At 49.8% G+C, this 16,425-nt stretch overlaps 1 protein-coding gene across 1 annotated transcript in view; it reads right to left on the bottom strand.

Moving 5' to 3' along the window:
* Window positions 1–1,714: 1,714 nt before the first annotated feature.
* The window catches only part of ncor2 (nuclear receptor corepressor 2), a 345,327-nt gene continuing 330,616 nt past the window's right edge, over window positions 1,715–16,425 (bottom strand). The window contains 11 exon segments of the mRNA XM_086011816.1: window positions 1,715–2,252; window positions 4,244–4,411; window positions 5,411–5,629; window positions 8,539–8,592; window positions 9,828–9,973; window positions 11,449–11,583; window positions 11,906–12,078; window positions 12,551–12,696; window positions 14,612–14,740; window positions 15,798–16,262; window positions 16,265–16,308. Coding sequence (XP_085867942.1) covers window positions 2,062–2,252; window positions 4,244–4,411; window positions 5,411–5,629; window positions 8,539–8,592; window positions 9,828–9,973; window positions 11,449–11,583; window positions 11,906–12,078; window positions 12,551–12,696; window positions 14,612–14,740; window positions 15,798–16,262; window positions 16,265–16,308 — 1,870 coding nt within the window. The 3' untranslated portion in view covers window positions 1,715–2,061.

Raw genomic sequence — 16,425 nt, 5'->3', positions numbered from 1 at the left:
TGACGAAATGTGTATGTGTAAATGTGTGAGTGTATGTGCGCGCGCAAGTGTAAGTGTATGTGAGTGTGTATGGGTGTGAGAGTGCTAGTGTGTGTATGTGACTAAGTGTGTGTGAGTGCAAGTGTGTATGTGTGAGTAAGTGTGAATGTAAGTGTGTGTGAGTAAATGTGTGTGTGTGCGTGTGTTTGTGAGTGTATAAGTGAGTGTGCAAGTGTGTGTATGTGACTAAGTGTAAGGGTGTGTGAGTTTAAGAGTGTAAGTATGAGTGTGTGAGTGAGTGTGTAAGTGTAAATGTGTGAGTGTAAGTATGTGTATGTGAGTGTGATTGTATGTAACTAAGTGTAAGGGTGTGTGTGTAAGTATGTATGTGTGAGTGTAAGGGTGAGTGTGTGTAAGCGTGGAGTGTAAATGTGTGTGTGTAAGTGAGTGCGTGTAAGTGTGTGTGTGTGTTTGTGAGTGCGAGTGTGTTTGAGTGTGTGTGTGAAAGTATGTGTGAGAGTGTAAGTGTGTGTGTATGTGTAAGTGTGTGCTAGTGAGTGTAAGTGTGTGAGTGTGCAAGTGTGAGTGTGACTAAGTGTATGAGTGTAAATGTGCGTGTGAGTGTGCATGTGTGTGTTTGAGTGAGAGTGTGTGTGAAAGTGTGTGCTAGTGAGTGTGTGTGTGTTTGAGTGTGGGTGCTTGAGTGTAAGTGTGTGTAAATGTAAGTGTGAGTGTGCAAGTGTGAGTAAGTGTATGAGTGTAAATGTGCATGTGTGTTTGTGAGTGTAAGTGTGTGTTTGAGTGAGTTTGAGTGTGTGCTTGTGAGTGTGCGTGTGTGTGTGTCTGTGAGTGTAAGTGTGTGTCAGTCCCAGACACAGACCCTGTGCAGGTTTTGCACTTTATCTTGGGATTAAATTTCCCACGAGCGAACTTTAGGAAATTGCCCACTTTCGCTTTTCAGCTGAGGAAATTGACATGGTCGGGAATCCCTTTGCAAATGACGTGAAAAAGTGTGTTAATTAAACGAGACGAATTCCACCCGCTCCTGATCACAGCCGTGTTGTATCTGGGACATTTGACTGGAGGCAGCAAGAACATCGGATTTACCAGAATCCACTGTGATCCCGAGCCAATTATGAACTGTGACATATTCTCAATGAAGGGGGCTGCAGGAAATCTCCTCCATAATTTGATGGAGGGGCATCGAGACCCGTCTCCTCGCAGCGTCTCCTCGCCCGTCTCCTCGCAGCGTCTCCTCGCCCGTCTCCTCGCAGCGTCTCCTCGCCCGTCTCCTCGCCCGTCTCCTCGCAGCGTCTCCTCGCCCGTCTCCTCGCAGCGTCTCCTCGCCCGTCTCCTCGCAGCGTCTCCTCGCCCGTCTCCTCGCAGCGTCTCCTCGCCCGTCTCCTCGCAGCGTCTCCTCGCCCAGTCTCCTCGCCCGTCTCCTCGCAGCGTCTCCTCGCCCGTCTCCTCGCAGCGTCTCCTCGCCCGTCTCCTCGCAGCGTCTCCTCGCAGCGTCTCCTCGCAGCTCAGCCTCTGCCATCCATCCCACTGGATAGTTTGTGAACAAAGACTTTGAACCTTAAAAAGTGCTGGAGAATTTCCATGAATTGACCTGTGAGTAAGAATCACTTAAACAAGATTCTTTGATCAGATTACACCTCAACTTGGAACAAGCAAGACGGGTTCAGCATAATGAGAAAATGGATCCAGGGTCCAGGCCCCGCGACACAATCTGTGCATCATCAAAATTCATTTTTAATGAGAGAAGGAAACATAAAATGGCACTTTAACAACAATCAGTTTAAAACTTTACACAATAAAAAAATAAAAAATAAACCTTGCTTTGTTCAAAGGTGAAGTGACGGACAGCGGACCCAGCTTCTGACAGGAACAATGGTAAATAACTCAGAAATATCGACCAATGACAACACAACATGCAGTCCATGGAGCCCGAGTGACCTTCAGCGGGTGAATGGTTCACGGATTGGAATCACTGTCCTGCCAGCTCAGCTCAAGGAGCGTTTCTTCCCGTCCCAGCGGCTGCCTGGTATGTCCCCGCTCCAGCTGACAGCTGCTCACAGTCTATTCACTGTCGGACAGAGTTTCGTACTGTGAGGACAGCAGTGGCTCGGGCTCCCCTTCTCTCTCCCAGGAGCGTTGCTGGCTTGCTGAAGTGGTCTGCGGAATGATGGCTGGAGGGGGAACGAGGGATGTCGGGGCCAGGCCTGCGGGTAGTCTGTGCGTCAGGACGTTGTAGGGAAAGGGAGCAGATCCTACAAACAAACCAAAGCAGAGATTGAGAGAAAGCCCCTTCCTTACAAAGACTGTACCAACCAATATCATAGTCTCACACCAACCTATCATATCAGGCAGAACTCCCCTGCTCTTCTTCAAATAGTACAATGGCATTTTATTACGTCCACCTGAGAGAACAGACGGGTCCTTGGTTTAACGTCTCCTCCGAAAGACGGCCCCTCCGACAGCGCAGCACTCCCTCAGTACTGCCCCTCCGACAGTGCAGCGCTCCCTCAGTACTGCCCCTCTGACAGCGCAGCACTCCCTCAGTACTGCCCCTCCGACAGTGCGGCGCTCCCTCAGTACTGCCCCTCCGACAGTGTGGCGCTCCCTCAGTACTGCCCCTCTGACAGCGCAGCACTCCCTCAGTACTGCCCCTCCGACAGTGCGGCGCTCCCTCAGTACTGCCCCTCCGACAGTGCGGCGCTCCCTCAGTACTACTCCTCCGACAGTGCGGCACTCCCTCAGTACTGCCCCTCCAACAGCGCAGCACTCCCTCAGTACTGCCCCTCCGACAGTGCGGCACTGTCTCAGTACTGCCCCTCCGACAGTGCGGTGCTCCCTCAGTACTGCCCCTCCGACAGTGCGGCGCTCCCTCAGTACTGCCCCTCTGACAGTGCGGCGCTCCCTCAGTACTGCCCCTCCGACAGTGCCGCGCTCCCTCAGTACTGCCCCTCTGACAGTGCCGCGCTCCCTCAGTACTGCCCCTCCGACAGTGCGGCGCTCTCAATGCTGACCCTCCGACAGTGCGGCGCTCCCTCAGTACTGCCCCTCCAACAGTGCAGCACTCCCTCAGTACTGTCCCACCGACAGTGCAGCGCTCCCTCAGTACTGCCCCTCCGACAGTGCGGCGCTCCCTCAGTACTGCCCCTCCGACACTGCGGCGCTCCCTCAGTACTGTCCCTCCGACAGTGTAGCACTCCCTCAGTACTGCCCCTTCGAAAGTGTGGCACTGTCTCAGTACTGCCCCTCTGACAGTGCGGTACTGTCTCATTACTGCCCCATTGACAGTGTGGCGCTCCCTCGGTACTGCTCCTCCGATAGTGCGGCGCTCCCTCGGTACTGCCCCTCCGACAGTGCGGCGCTCCCTCAGTACTGCCCCTCCAACAGTGCGGCACTCCCTCAGTACTGCCCTTTCGACAGTGCGGCGCTCCCTCAGTACTCCCCCTCCGACAGTGCAGCCCTCCCTCAGTACTGCCCCTCCGACAGTGCAGCACTCCCTCAGTACTGCCCGTCCGACAGTGCAGCACTCCCTCAGTACTGCCCCTCCGACAGTGCGGCGCTGTCTCAGTACCGCACTAAAGTGTCAGCCTAGATTTTGTGCTCAAGTCTCCTGTTGACTCAGAGGCATGAATGCTACCCACTGAAGCACAACTGGTGAACATGAGGAGGTTACAGTTATGAAATTATGAAGAGAGACAATAATTTGGGCTTTTTTTTCTAGACTTGAGAATCCCCTCTGTCCTTGCAATCTTCTGTGCCATCTCCAGCCTCCCTTTCCTCTCCAGAGTCCTTGAACATGTTGTCATTTCCAAATCCGTGCTCATCTTTCCTATAGCTGTCTGTTTGAATCTCTCCAATCAGGTTTCTGCCCCTGCCACAGTGAAGCAATGTTCCATATTTCTCAGATGTGCTTGGACGGTAGTTACACCTCCTGGAAGCTGCGAACGGCCTCTCGCAGTGAATAAGCAAACCTTGCCTCGGAAATACATTTGTTCGCCTATTTTATTCCATTCGTCCTTTTGGAGGCAGTTGCTCATTCTGTTTGGCTATTGATTGGTTGAGAAGTGTGGTGGACTGTAAGTGAAAAGTCTGAATTGCACCATTCTGTAGAACAGCAACATTCACTTACAGGGCACACACTGCCTGGATTGGCTTCAATGCTCTGACATATCGATGAGTTTTTAAGTCTCTGTGAACCACATTTGTGAACAGGTGTTGGCCAAACCGAGAGAGGAGGTGATCCTACCTGTGGAGGAGGGTCTGTCCTCCCACACCTGGTTTGTTAGAGGAGTCCGCCTGTGACAGTCACTGTCTGAATGTGTGGAGGCTGGTCTCTCGCAGTACACCAGGCCGGGCACTGGAGATTTGGCTTTCCTGCCGTTGGACCGGCCGCCCAGTGTTGGCTTCCCTCCACCTGCAAATAAAAGGCCACCAATCTGAGTCCCAGCATCAAATCATTCATCTCCATTATATCAACATCTCCAGCTCAACACAACAATCGCTGTGATCACAGTCGTCCTCACGCCTGCACACAACAATGGCTGTGATCACAGTCGTCCTCACGCCTGCACACGCTGTCCATTTACTCTCAGAAACTATTCCAATTCATTCAACTGTTTGTAGCACAGAGAAAATACAAAACATTTTAATACGATACTTTCACTGTGTTAATCTGTTTAATCTGAATTTACTCAATTCTCACTCTTCACATTTCTACAAAGGGAACAAAGTCTGTTTATTTTAATTTCTTCCCAAGCTGTGAGTGTCTGAATATTCTGCTGGTGTTTCTTGTTTAACTGTAAATGTTCATCGATAAAACACTGGCGAGTCGGTTGCACTTTTTATCGTTGCCGATTATATTTTGGATACAGAGACCATCAGAAGCAGAGCTGGGCCGTAAGCACGTGCAAGGCCCAGAAAACACAGGTCCAAACATTTCCAATTAGACTTGAACCATTGCCTGAGTTAGAAGTGTAAAGTGTTATTGTTTATAAATATATTCACATTAGAAAAGGAATAAAAACATGTGACTAAATAGTCTTGTCTAAAATCTCCCGTGTGTTACTATTTCATTTCCTGGGCTAATTCCCAGCATCAAACCCTCTCCTTTGCCACCTGACAGTGTTATCCCTGCACAGCATAGTGTACTCGTGTAAGTGTGTGCACGCTAATCCTGCCCTGGATACTCTGAATGCTCGATATATTCGTGTACATGGGTTTAAGTGAGTGCACGCTAATCCTGCCCTGGATACTCTGAATGCTCGATATATTCGTGTACATGGGTTTAAGTGTGTGCACGCTAATCCTGCCCTGGATACTCTGAATGCTCGATATATTCGTGTACATGGGTTTAAGTGAGTGCACGCTAATCCTGTCCTGGATACAAACTGTCAGTGAGAAGGGGGATGCAGACCTGTTGAGGGAAAGCAGCGAATGTCTTCACTCTGTCCTTCAGTGGCAGCATTGGAGCTAGCACTGACAGCCATTGGGTTAATAGCAGCGGAAGTGACCGATGTACGCTCTTCCCCACGGTCATCATATTTGCCCATTAAGGCCTTCCTAATAATGTCCTCCAAACCCATGTTGTTACCGGAATGATCTGCCATGGATTGGCTTCTAGAACTTACTGACCCTGGGAGAGAGGAGGGAAAGAGGGAGAAGAAACCAGTATAAAAAAGGAGGGTTGAGAGAAGGCAAAACAAGAGGGAGAGGAGCAGGAGGGAAGAAACAAACAGTGAGCATTGTATCAGCAGGCAACAAACTTTACCAGCAAACAATGAAAGATCACAGTGTTGCGATGCAATCCATGCCACAGCTTATTATAGACTAAAGTAAATCTGAAAAAAGTGCTGGCCCATTGACTCTCCGAGGTTAGAATTTAATTAAATGTTCCAGACACTCGCCCATCATTCAACCAGTATAATATTCACCCTCCCGCCTAACGCATCGAGAACGTTTGCAGACGCTTCGCACTGAAGCAGGTGCGTCTTATACCTGTGACATGCATTTTGATGGGACTCCAGCCAGCAACACTGCTCTTCACTGGATCCTTCGCCTTTCAAGCACATCAACCAAGTGAAGCAGAGACCTCTTTCCGCCAACTGAGAGCCTGTCTCATCCTTCTTTGTTATACACACAGGTTCTGTGCTAATAATTCATTAAATGGACTCGGGGCCAGAGAGGAACTCTTCACTCAAAGACCCTTTCACTTCACTTATTTTCAATTGGTTGGCTAGTGTGTTTCTTGGCGGGGTTTTAGTCTGTAACTCGGTTAGTGAAACCGCCAAGATTAACATGTAGCTAAACATTAATAAAACTCTGGGCTTACATCAGAGAAAATATAATCAAATATCTCGCTGTTAGTTTTCCATGTTTAATGAATTAAAATTTCTAATTGTAAGCTAATGAACAGTGACTTTAAAAAGTTTGACAGTGAAATCCTGAGTTTTGTAGCTTCATAATGTCAAAAGTCATCGAAGAACGTTGGGCTGATGGGGCTTGGACGCTGCATTGTCCACGTTAGTGGCTAATGGGGGGGAATGGAGAACATCGCTCGGTAACCCAGAGCAACATCTTAGATACGAGTAGAACTGGGCCAACATTAATGATCCCAGTCCAACTCCGGCATCTCCACACCACATTAATGATGAACATGGGAGGTCAAATCCATCCTGGCAAAGATTATCAGAAAAAAACTGTCGATGAAAAAAATCGTATTTCTCATTTATTTTTGTATTGATTGTTTCCCTAAAATTAGTGACAGGAGGAGCTGGTGACAGGGTGGCTCCAAGATGCAGGGCCGGTGGAAAGTGGGGAGAATGGCTCTCAGCAGAGGGTTTAGGAGTCTCACTGACAGGGACCTATGAGCCTGGTCTCTCAGCTGAAGAATGGCTCGAGAGGACCTAAAATAGAAGAAGGATTCAATGTTGACATCAGGTGTATTTAAGAAACCCTGAATTCGGGGCTTCCAATTTGTGTAGATCACAGAATCACAGAAACCCCACAGTGCAGATAGAGGCCATTTCGGCCCATCGAGCCTGCACCGACACATATCCCACCCTATCCCCATAACCCCACGTATTTAATCCCCCTAACACTAAGGGTCAATTTATCATAGCCAATCAACCTAACCCGCACATCTTTGGACTGTGGGAGGAAACCGGAGCACCCGGAGGAAACCCACGCAAACACTGGGAGAATGTGCAAACTCCACACAGACAGTCGCCCGAGGCCGGATTCAAACCCGGGTCCCTGGCGCTGTGAGGCAACAGTGCTAACCACTATGCCATCATGGTGACTTTAGTGATAAATTATAAAGGAATACAAAACAATCATTGGGACTTTTGTAGGGAATCAAGAGGTATGGGGATCAGGCAGGAAAGTGGAGTTGAGCTGGAAGATCAGGCATTGAATGGCGGAGCAGGCTCGAGGGGCCGAATGGCAGAGCAGGCTCGAGGGGCCGAATGGCAGAGCAGGCTCGAGGGGCTGAATGGCCGACTCCTGCTCCTAATTCTTATGTTCACTGCATCCAATTAGTGAATCAGCAGCACCTGGTTCAACACTTTTTCCAGAAGGTTCATCACTGGACAAAGCAGGGTGTTTATTGGGTGGGATGTTAGGTGCTCAGTACGAGGGAGGTGACACCAGCCAGGACTGGTCATGGTAAAACTCTTCCGATTGGCTCAGGTATTAACCCTGGAACTGGCCACGATGCAATGGTGCTCCATCAGCGAAGGCCCTTTCAACACCTGCCCACAAGCTCATCACTGGTGCACATCCTGCACAAACCCTACTCATGCAGAACTAATACAAGGCGAACAAAGCTTAACCTGGGATTTCCTCCGCCAATTCCATTCATTATCTGTCTAGTTTCTCTGAACAGAACCAAGTCTCATCTGAAACCATTTTCAAGTTCATTAATTCAGGATTTTGCTCATAACATTTCCAGCTGATTGGAATTTTCATTCCTCGTTAGCAGTGCGACAGGGAGTTAATGTAAGGAGTGAATTAATACAGGCACATCAAGTACAGCTAATACAAGGAGTGTCATTTACTTGATTAGAACCCACAGCAGTTAGATCCAATATTTGGCTCTGTGATAAGAGCACAGAGAAACAGTGCGTCAATCTCAATCAGCCAATGTCTAACTCTAGAATAGTTACACTGCTCTTTCCTACAACACCAGTCCTGGTGCTGGGATTCTGCTTAAACCCTGGGTTTAAAATCTATGTTGTTCTAGTAAAAGTTTTCACATTGATTAGTCTGTCCAATCAGCACAAAGTAACCCAGAAATAGCTGTTAACCTGAACGTAAATCATTGACCGTGCATTCCACACATTTCCCAAATTGAAAACAAAATTTTATGTTAAGCAGCGGCGTATTGAAACCATAAACAATGACCTCACCACAATAACAGGATGCCGTGCACTGAGTGAGTGGCGCGGGCTGCTTGGAGTTATTCGATAGTTTTACAGTTACTCTGTAGTTTACCCCAGACGGCAAAGGAAGAAATCCTTCCGTCCGATGGTTCTGGGCTCTCACCTGCTGATGTAGTCGCTGGCATGTTGAATATTTCAGTCCCTGGCTGCCCAATGTCTGGAAGGAAAAACGGTTATTATAATCTAATAATAATTAAACAAAGACTAAAAATATCCCCATTGTCTCCCGAATAAATCACAGAAAACACTTGGGGGGAAAAGTTGGGTATCGCCCATTTTGGGGCGTTAATATCGGCCGGACACAAAGTTTAGCGCCTGGTGCTAATTATCACCTCCAACTGCAAAATTGGCCTCTATCGCCCCTGGAGGTGATTTGAGCGCTAAATCAGGCGCTACACACACCTCTCTTAAGGTGCAAACGTCGGGGAGCGAGGCGCTACCTCAGAACGCTACCGAAGCTCAGGCGATGTCCGTTACCATGGAAGCCAGACAGACTGGCGCCATCCAGTTCTTAAAGGGGAGGGGCCATCTTGCTGGCCAGCCACTCCCTGCTCATTGCAGCCTTGAATCTCGGCCTGGGGAGACCTCGAAAGCAATTGTGTTGGAAGCACTAATGGACAGGCCTAGGGAAAGAGCTCGGTGCTTAGGAACCTCAAAAGTGGTGCTGAGGGCCAAAACTCCTTAGGACAGTGTTAAAACCAAAAATTTTGCCGACAAGAAAAGGCAGGAAGTGCCCGCCTTTAAATAGCACTCACCCAGCCCCTTCCCGACTTGAAAACGTGACCCTCTACCTGTCGTTCCTAGCGGCAGGCGCTAAGGCAGGGGGCGTGACTCAATATCCGGTCTGGGGCGCTACCGGGGCGTTGCACGCTCGACTGACGTCACGATCTGCGGGCGCAGGAGATCGTGGTGGTAGTGTTTAGTGCCGCCACAAAATGACTGGTCAATTTTGCGAGTGGCGCTAAAATCGCCGAGCTCGGGCGCTAAGTTCCTCGCGCCTCGTTAGCGCCCCCCAGAGGTGCTAACCAACCGAATTTTTCCCTCTTGGTCTACAATTTAACAGGTCGGCACAGGTGCACACACTTACACGGTGTATCCACAGTATCTGTCCCAGTGTGAACTGTCCTCAGTGAGCGCACACTGAGCGAGCGTGATTGATGGACTGGAATCTCGGAGCGATATTGTCTTTAAATATCTCTGTCAGCCGGTTCGCTCCGGCTCTTCACCCGGATCTCATCCCATTGCCACAATCTCCCCTGGGGAAGGCCAAGGCCTCAGTGAAATGGTTTCCTCCCCCTGTCAGTAATGGACAAGCGGCGCTGGCAGAATGCGGGATCTGGAGAGAGTCCATTAGTGCCCTGGTTAGACTAACGATTAATGGAGGATCCTTACTGTAATCGGACTCGCCTCCACTCACTCCACTCAGCTTCTTGATAATTTCCTGCTTCTTGGATTTGACCATGGGCGAGGTGCTCTCCGTCAGCTTGCTGAAGAAGGCCGGAGGCTGAGTCCCACTCCCTGGAGATCGCGATTCCATCCTGCCAACACAACACTCAGTTACTCTCCCCATCACCCACATTCACCGGCCCCTTCAGCGCTAATCGATCTGTGCGGGAAGTTAAATGGCCAATCAGTGCAGTGCCTCCAGAGGTTGGCCAGATGTTCTGGTTTAATACTGAAGCTGTACGAACTAAAGATTATAAAGCTGTATTCTGTCCTCGCCCAGTGTGTGTATCGATTCGGTAGCAGGGCTGAGAGTAATTGGAGAGGAGCCTCATCGCCAGCCGTTCAGCAGCTGATGCTGCAGTCGTGACCCTCACCTCTAAGGGGTTTAACAGGATCCGGATTACAGCAGTCCCTCACCCCGGTCTCTCGTTACTCACAGTCACATTATCTACAGTCACAGAATCGGCAGATTTCCTTTCTCGCTAATCTTCCTTTCTCTCTCTCCTGACAGTGATGTTGTGCCTGAGGGGTGCCGGACACAGATCAGGAGTGGGAGTCCTGCACATTCCCTCCCCCTTTCCCCAGGGGTGTCTGGATCTATCGAAAGCTACTTCAGTGCAGACCAGAGCTGGAAGCTGGGATCCCCCTGGTTTGTTGTGTCCTGCACCAGTGCTGTGATGGTTAAAGCAGGAAATGAGCTTTTATTTAAAGATCTATTTCATTACCTTTCCAGTTTTGAGAAAGGGTTTGACCCGAAACATCGACTCTAATTTCTCTCCACGGATGTTGCCAGGCCTGCTGAGTTTTTCCAGCTTTTTCTGTTGTTATTTCGGCTTTTATTTAAAGTTGGACTCAGTTTGGATTTTGGTTTTATTTGAACTTTTTTGCCAAATAATGGCATAAATAAAACCAACCGCAACAAGGAAAATCCCGAAATCCTGTCTCAATTCTTTTTCTTTTGAAAATGAGAAATAAAAGTCACTCTTTCATAATTTTCTAATGCTCTGACACTTATTCAATCAATAATTTTGTTGCTGTGAAGACCCCACGGCACTATTGGAAGTTCTCCCAGTGTCCTCCACCAAATCACTCAAACAGATTATCTGGTTGTTAATCTTACTTTGTTCATGGGATCTTGCTCTCCGCACAATTGGCTGGTGCGTTTACCCGAACCCAATAAAAACTCAAAATAAAAAGCTGCTAATTGGTCTTTCTCCCCTGTGCGTTCTGATTGGCCATTCTCTTGAGCGAATTGTGATTGGCCGTTCCCCTGTGCACTCTGATTGGCCGTTCCCCTGTGTGCTCTGATTGGCCGTTCTCTTGTGTGTGGGTTCTGATTGGCCATTCTCCTGAGTGTGAGTTCTGATTGGCCGTTCTCCTGAATGTGAGTTCTGATTGGCCATTCTCCTGAGAATGGCCTCTCTGTCCTCACTAACACACAGTTACTCAGGGGCTGCTGCAACTTCCATTAACCAGCTCAAATCCTGCCTCACATACGCCGTCCTCACACACACCTATCACGCCGACAACAAGAAGTTGAGGCATTCTGTGCAATGGTGCTCAGTACCTTTGCTCAGGCTCCATGTCTCGGTACAGTGCAGGAACTGTGGGGCACTGCGACACTTCCAGGTCTCCAGGACCCTGCACCGGGGAGACCGCTTCAATCCCATCCTCTGACACACTTCCAGGGGATCGCGCTGTCCTACAAATCAGAAGGAATGTTTTATCACCTCTGTTACTGGAAACATCCACAAATACCAACGGGTTGAAAGGATTCAGGAAGCAGCAGCAGCAGCATTAGTGGGGCAGAACTATAATCACTGGCACCTCGCGGCAACCTGACCGAATGGGAGGACTCACCAACTGAAAACTGAGGCAGGATCGTCTGCCAAAGGCAGCTTTAAACTCCACACAAGTTCCCGAGAAGTTTCTAATGAATAACTGGGGGGTCGTGAGCGGATAACAAACATCATTAGAACGGTGCGGGGGTGTTTGTGAAGATGATGGGGTTGTGTTTTTTTTACCTTGTGTTGCCCTTGTCCCCAAACGACTTGGTCACCATCCTGCAGTGGTGAGTGTACTCCTGGTGGGGAACTGAAGTCATCAGCTGCTGAAATGGGTATCGCTGTGATTGCAGGGCTGGCTGAGAGCTCACTTGCTGTGGGTGGTTGCGGGTGTAATCCTGTGTGATTACCTCCTGTGAGAAACGAAAGGTTAGTTTTCCGTTGACAATACATTGACTGATTTGTCCACCGGGCTACGGTGAGGCTTCAAAAGATAAAATGACAGATAGATAGAATGACAGTCTTCTCTCTAACTCTAGCGATGAAGAGGGACTGCAGATACTGGGATTATTCCCATGGGAGCAGAGAAGGTTAAGAGATTTAACAAGAGTTTTTAAAATGATGAAGGGTTTCGATAGAGTGAATAGGGAGAAACGATTTCCTCAGTTGTGGAGTCAGTGACGAGGAATCATCAATTTAAAATTGTCACTGAGAGTGAGGAGAGGTTTGGGAAATGTAACGAATTGCCACAACACTAATTAAAAGACACCAACACAGCCCATTCCCTGGTATCTACACGAGGAAGCCCATCCATTCAATACAATCACGGTAACACGCCCGTTACAAAACATGCAAAGATCAGAATGAATCAATGGATTGACTTGCATCGATGTGCTGAGCGAGGGTGACAAACCGCTGCTGGCCTTTGGGGAACTGCGCGAGGTGAGGCTGCTGCCCGGGGGAGAAGGTCCTCTCAGGAACTGCCTGGATATGTTGCATTTGGCTCTCTGATACAGAGACTTTCTGAGCTGCTGCAGACAAAACAACAATCTTTATCAGTCACGGGGCAGCAGCTGTGGACGTTATCGAAGCAACGAGAATGATTAGTGTAGAACATGGCATTTCAGCACTTCAACTGTCCTTGATTTCACATCTGTTGACTATGTAAAAGATCTAAAACACAATTAAAAGGGATCTTGGAAACTATCATTCGTGGCTCAAGATGCTTCAGCACATAATCTAGATTAACACTCCCAGTGCAGTGCTGAGGGAGTGCTGCACTGTCATAGGGGCAGTACTGAGGGAGCGCCACACTGTCAGAGGGGCAGTACTGAGGGAGCGCCACACTGTCGGAGGGGCAGTACTGAGGGAGCGCCGCACTGTCGGAGGGGCAGTACTGAGGGAGCGCGCACTGTCGGAGGGGCAGTACTGAGGGAGCGCTGCACTGTCGGAGGGGCAGTACTGAGGGAGCGCCGCACTGTCGGAGGGGCAGTACTGAGGGAGCGCCGCACTGTCGGAGGGGCAGTACTGAGGGAGCGCCGCACTGTCGGAGGGGCAGTACTGAGGGAGTGCCGCACTGTCGGAGGGGCAGTACTGAGGGAGCGCTGCACTGTCGAAGGGATAGTACTGAGGGAGCGCTGCACTGTCGGAGGGGCAGTACTGAGGGAGTGCTGCATTGTCGGAGGGGCAGTACTGAGGGAGCGCTGCATTGTCGGAGGGGCAGTACTGAGGGAGCGCTGCACTGTCGGAGGGGCAGTACTGAGGGAGTGCTGCATTGTCAGAGGGGCAGTACTGAGGGAGCGCTGCACTGTCGGCGGTGCCATCTTTCGGATGGTTAAACCAAGGCACATGTCTGACCTCTCAGGTGGATGTAAAATCTCCCAGGGACACTACTGGAAGAGCAGGGGAGGTTAATCCCCGGTGTCCTAACCAATAGTTATCCCTCAACTAACAGCACTAACAGGTTAGCTGGTCATTAGCAGATTACTGTTTGTGGGATCTTGCTTTGCATAGAAACATAGAAGATAGGAGCAGGAGTAGGCCATTCGGCCCCTCGAGCCTGCTCCGCCATTTAATGAGATCATGGCTGATCATCCAAATTCAGTACCCTGTCCCTGCTTTCTCCCCATATCCCTTGATCCCTTTAGCCTTAAGAAATATATCTAACTCCTTCTTGAATATATTTAATGAATTGGCCTCCACCGCCCTCTGTGGTAGAGAATTCCACAGGTTCACCACTCTCTGGGTGAAGAAATTCCTCCTCATCTCTGTCCTAAATGGCTTACCCCTTATCCTTAGACTGTGACCCCTGGTTCTGGACTCCCCGACCATCGGGAACATCCTTCCTGTATCTAGTCTGTCTAGTCCTAATTTGTCCTAATAATAATAAGTCCTAATTGCGCTAATTTACTGCTGTATTTCATACATTACATCAGTGATTACACTTCAAAATAATGAAACATTCTGGGACGTGCTGAAGGGGTGAAAGTTGTTACATAAACGGAAGCTCCTTCTTTCTTTTATCAGTTCATTTGTAATTTTTCAGCTTTCAACTTTTTCAATCACAAGTTTCTGGGAATTCTGCGAATCTCGCTGGCAATGCCCAATGGAATGACATAAACTGTTGGATGTAGTGAACCTGGCGTTACTATGAGGACAGCAGCAGGATCTTCTATTCCACAAGGAAAGTCTCGAACACTTCCACCAACATCATGCCCCTTTAATCACAGTCAGCTGCCAGTATTGGGAGCCCAATCTCTAACATACTGGCATGACATTGCTTGGCCTGGAGGTGCTGGTCTGTTCCAATAGCGACAGAGGATTAACACATGAATCTGCCAATATATCCAACAGTAATTTCTATTCTAGTATTAGCTGAGATTCTTGGCCAGGAACAGGCTGTGATTAAAGGCAGGTCATAGTGCACTGACTGTCCTCAGTACCAACCCTGTGATCTTTGCCGTGCTTCTGTTCCTGTTTCCTGAGGCTGGTTACACGCTTTCTCCTGAGACGGTGGTGGAGAACTTGCAGGGATTGTTGCTTCTATTCCATCTGAACAGTTTGGATTATAACCACCTGGGGAGCCGAGTCACAGGAACAAATCACAAGACATTCTTTAGAAAGATGACATCCTTGATGATGTGTTGCTGGGTAGACTTCCCAGGAATCTGCAGCCCAGCCTCGGAGTGACAATCAGCACCAAAGCTTTTCCAAACCGTACATTCAGCAATTTACTAACAAACGCAATCTTTAACCCAGTGAGCTGAACAATTCGCCACTCGCTACTGGTGCGTGCTTTGCAGCTGCATTCCAGAACTTTCCACCTCACAAAACATAACCTGATATCAGCTTTATTGAGGCGTCAGCGCAGCCCTGAATACCCAGCAGGAAGCTGAAGCAATCCTGCCCCAGTGCTTTAACGGTATAAAGAGCGCGTTCAGAGCTGACTCTCATGGCAAAGGACAAAACTGTGTGAAATAATCCATTACAACCTGGCAGAAAGGGTGGAGCTCAGGGTCTAATCCTCAACACGTTTACCAAATCATTCATAATACAGCTGCTAGCAAAATGAAGATGAAATTGTGGAAACAAAGGAGAAACATCAAATAAGGGGAGGGGAGGGGAGAGAGAGAGGAGGGGAGAGGGGAGGGGAGAGGCGGGGGCGGGAGGGGAGAGGAGAGGAGAGGGGAGAGAAGGGGAGAGGAGGGGAGGGGAGAGGGGAGGGGAGGGGAGAGGGGAGAGAAGGGGAGAGAGGGGGCGGGAGGGGAGAGGAGGGGAGGGGAGAAGAGGGGAGGGGGACGGGAGGGGAGAGGAGAGGGGGCGGGAGGGGAGAGGAGGGGAGGGGAGAGGGTGGGAGAGGGGAGGGGAGAGGGGGGCAGGAGAGGAGGGGAGAGGGGGGCAGGAGAGGAGGGGAGGGGAGGGGAGAGGAGAGGAGGGGAGGGGAGAGGAGAGGAGGGGAGGGGAGGGGAGGGAAGGGGGGGAGGGGAGTGGGAGTTTTATATAGTATGGATGCAGATTAAAACTTGTCTTTGATAAGAAAAACTCTTGTCTCCCACAACATGGGTTTGTCCGACAGCGGGGCAGGAAGTGTAAGCTGGTGTAGGAACAAACGCAGCATCGTTGCTGATCTTACCATCGCCAGCAGGCTCTGCACTCAGGGAACCTCTCTCCCTCTTCGCCTGATCGCAAGAAATTTGCTGCATGATAATCGCGTCAATGAAGCAGGCGGCCGTCATGCTGGTCTTACCCAGAACACGCAGCTCCCGCTCCTGTATTGAGAAGAGTTTATTCAGGTTCTTTTCCTGATTCTGCTGGTTACAGACACTCGTGGCGTGCGGTTCTGGCGAGTGCTGTTTCCCCTGACTGGTGTTATACTGGAGGACTGGAGTGCCCTGGAAAGGCAGACTGCCGTCGCTGCTTCTCTGCGCCGCCCACCCGTGATCCACTGCCGCAGTGGGCGGCTTCGTCGGCGCGAAGCTCTCTGTTCTCAGCCGCTCCGACTTGCTCTCCTTGCCCCGGGAACTGTTCTTCACTGAGGCAGCGGCTCCATCGGTGGCGGGCAGGGGGTCAGACACGCTGGTGGGGTATTGCTGGGGGCAACGGGGGCAGGAGATCGCCCTGGTGAGGCAGCGGAGGACGAGTGCCTGGTGAAGATTCAAAGAGAGAAGTTATTCCACAGGTTTTATAAAACACTGAAAACTAGCAACTGTGAGGCGGGGCTGGGGGACGGGGCAAAATAGAAGAATTATCCTGGACTCTGG

Source organism: Somniosus microcephalus, chromosome 19 (genome assembly GCF_052327205.1).
Source record: "Somniosus microcephalus isolate GS21.2 chromosome 19, FLI_Smic_1.0, whole genome shotgun sequence".
NCBI lineage: Eukaryota > Metazoa > Chordata > Chondrichthyes > Squaliformes > Somniosidae > Somniosus > Somniosus microcephalus.
The sequence above is the reverse complement of the archived record's forward strand: the minus strand, read 5'-3'. Positions and strand labels throughout refer to the sequence as shown.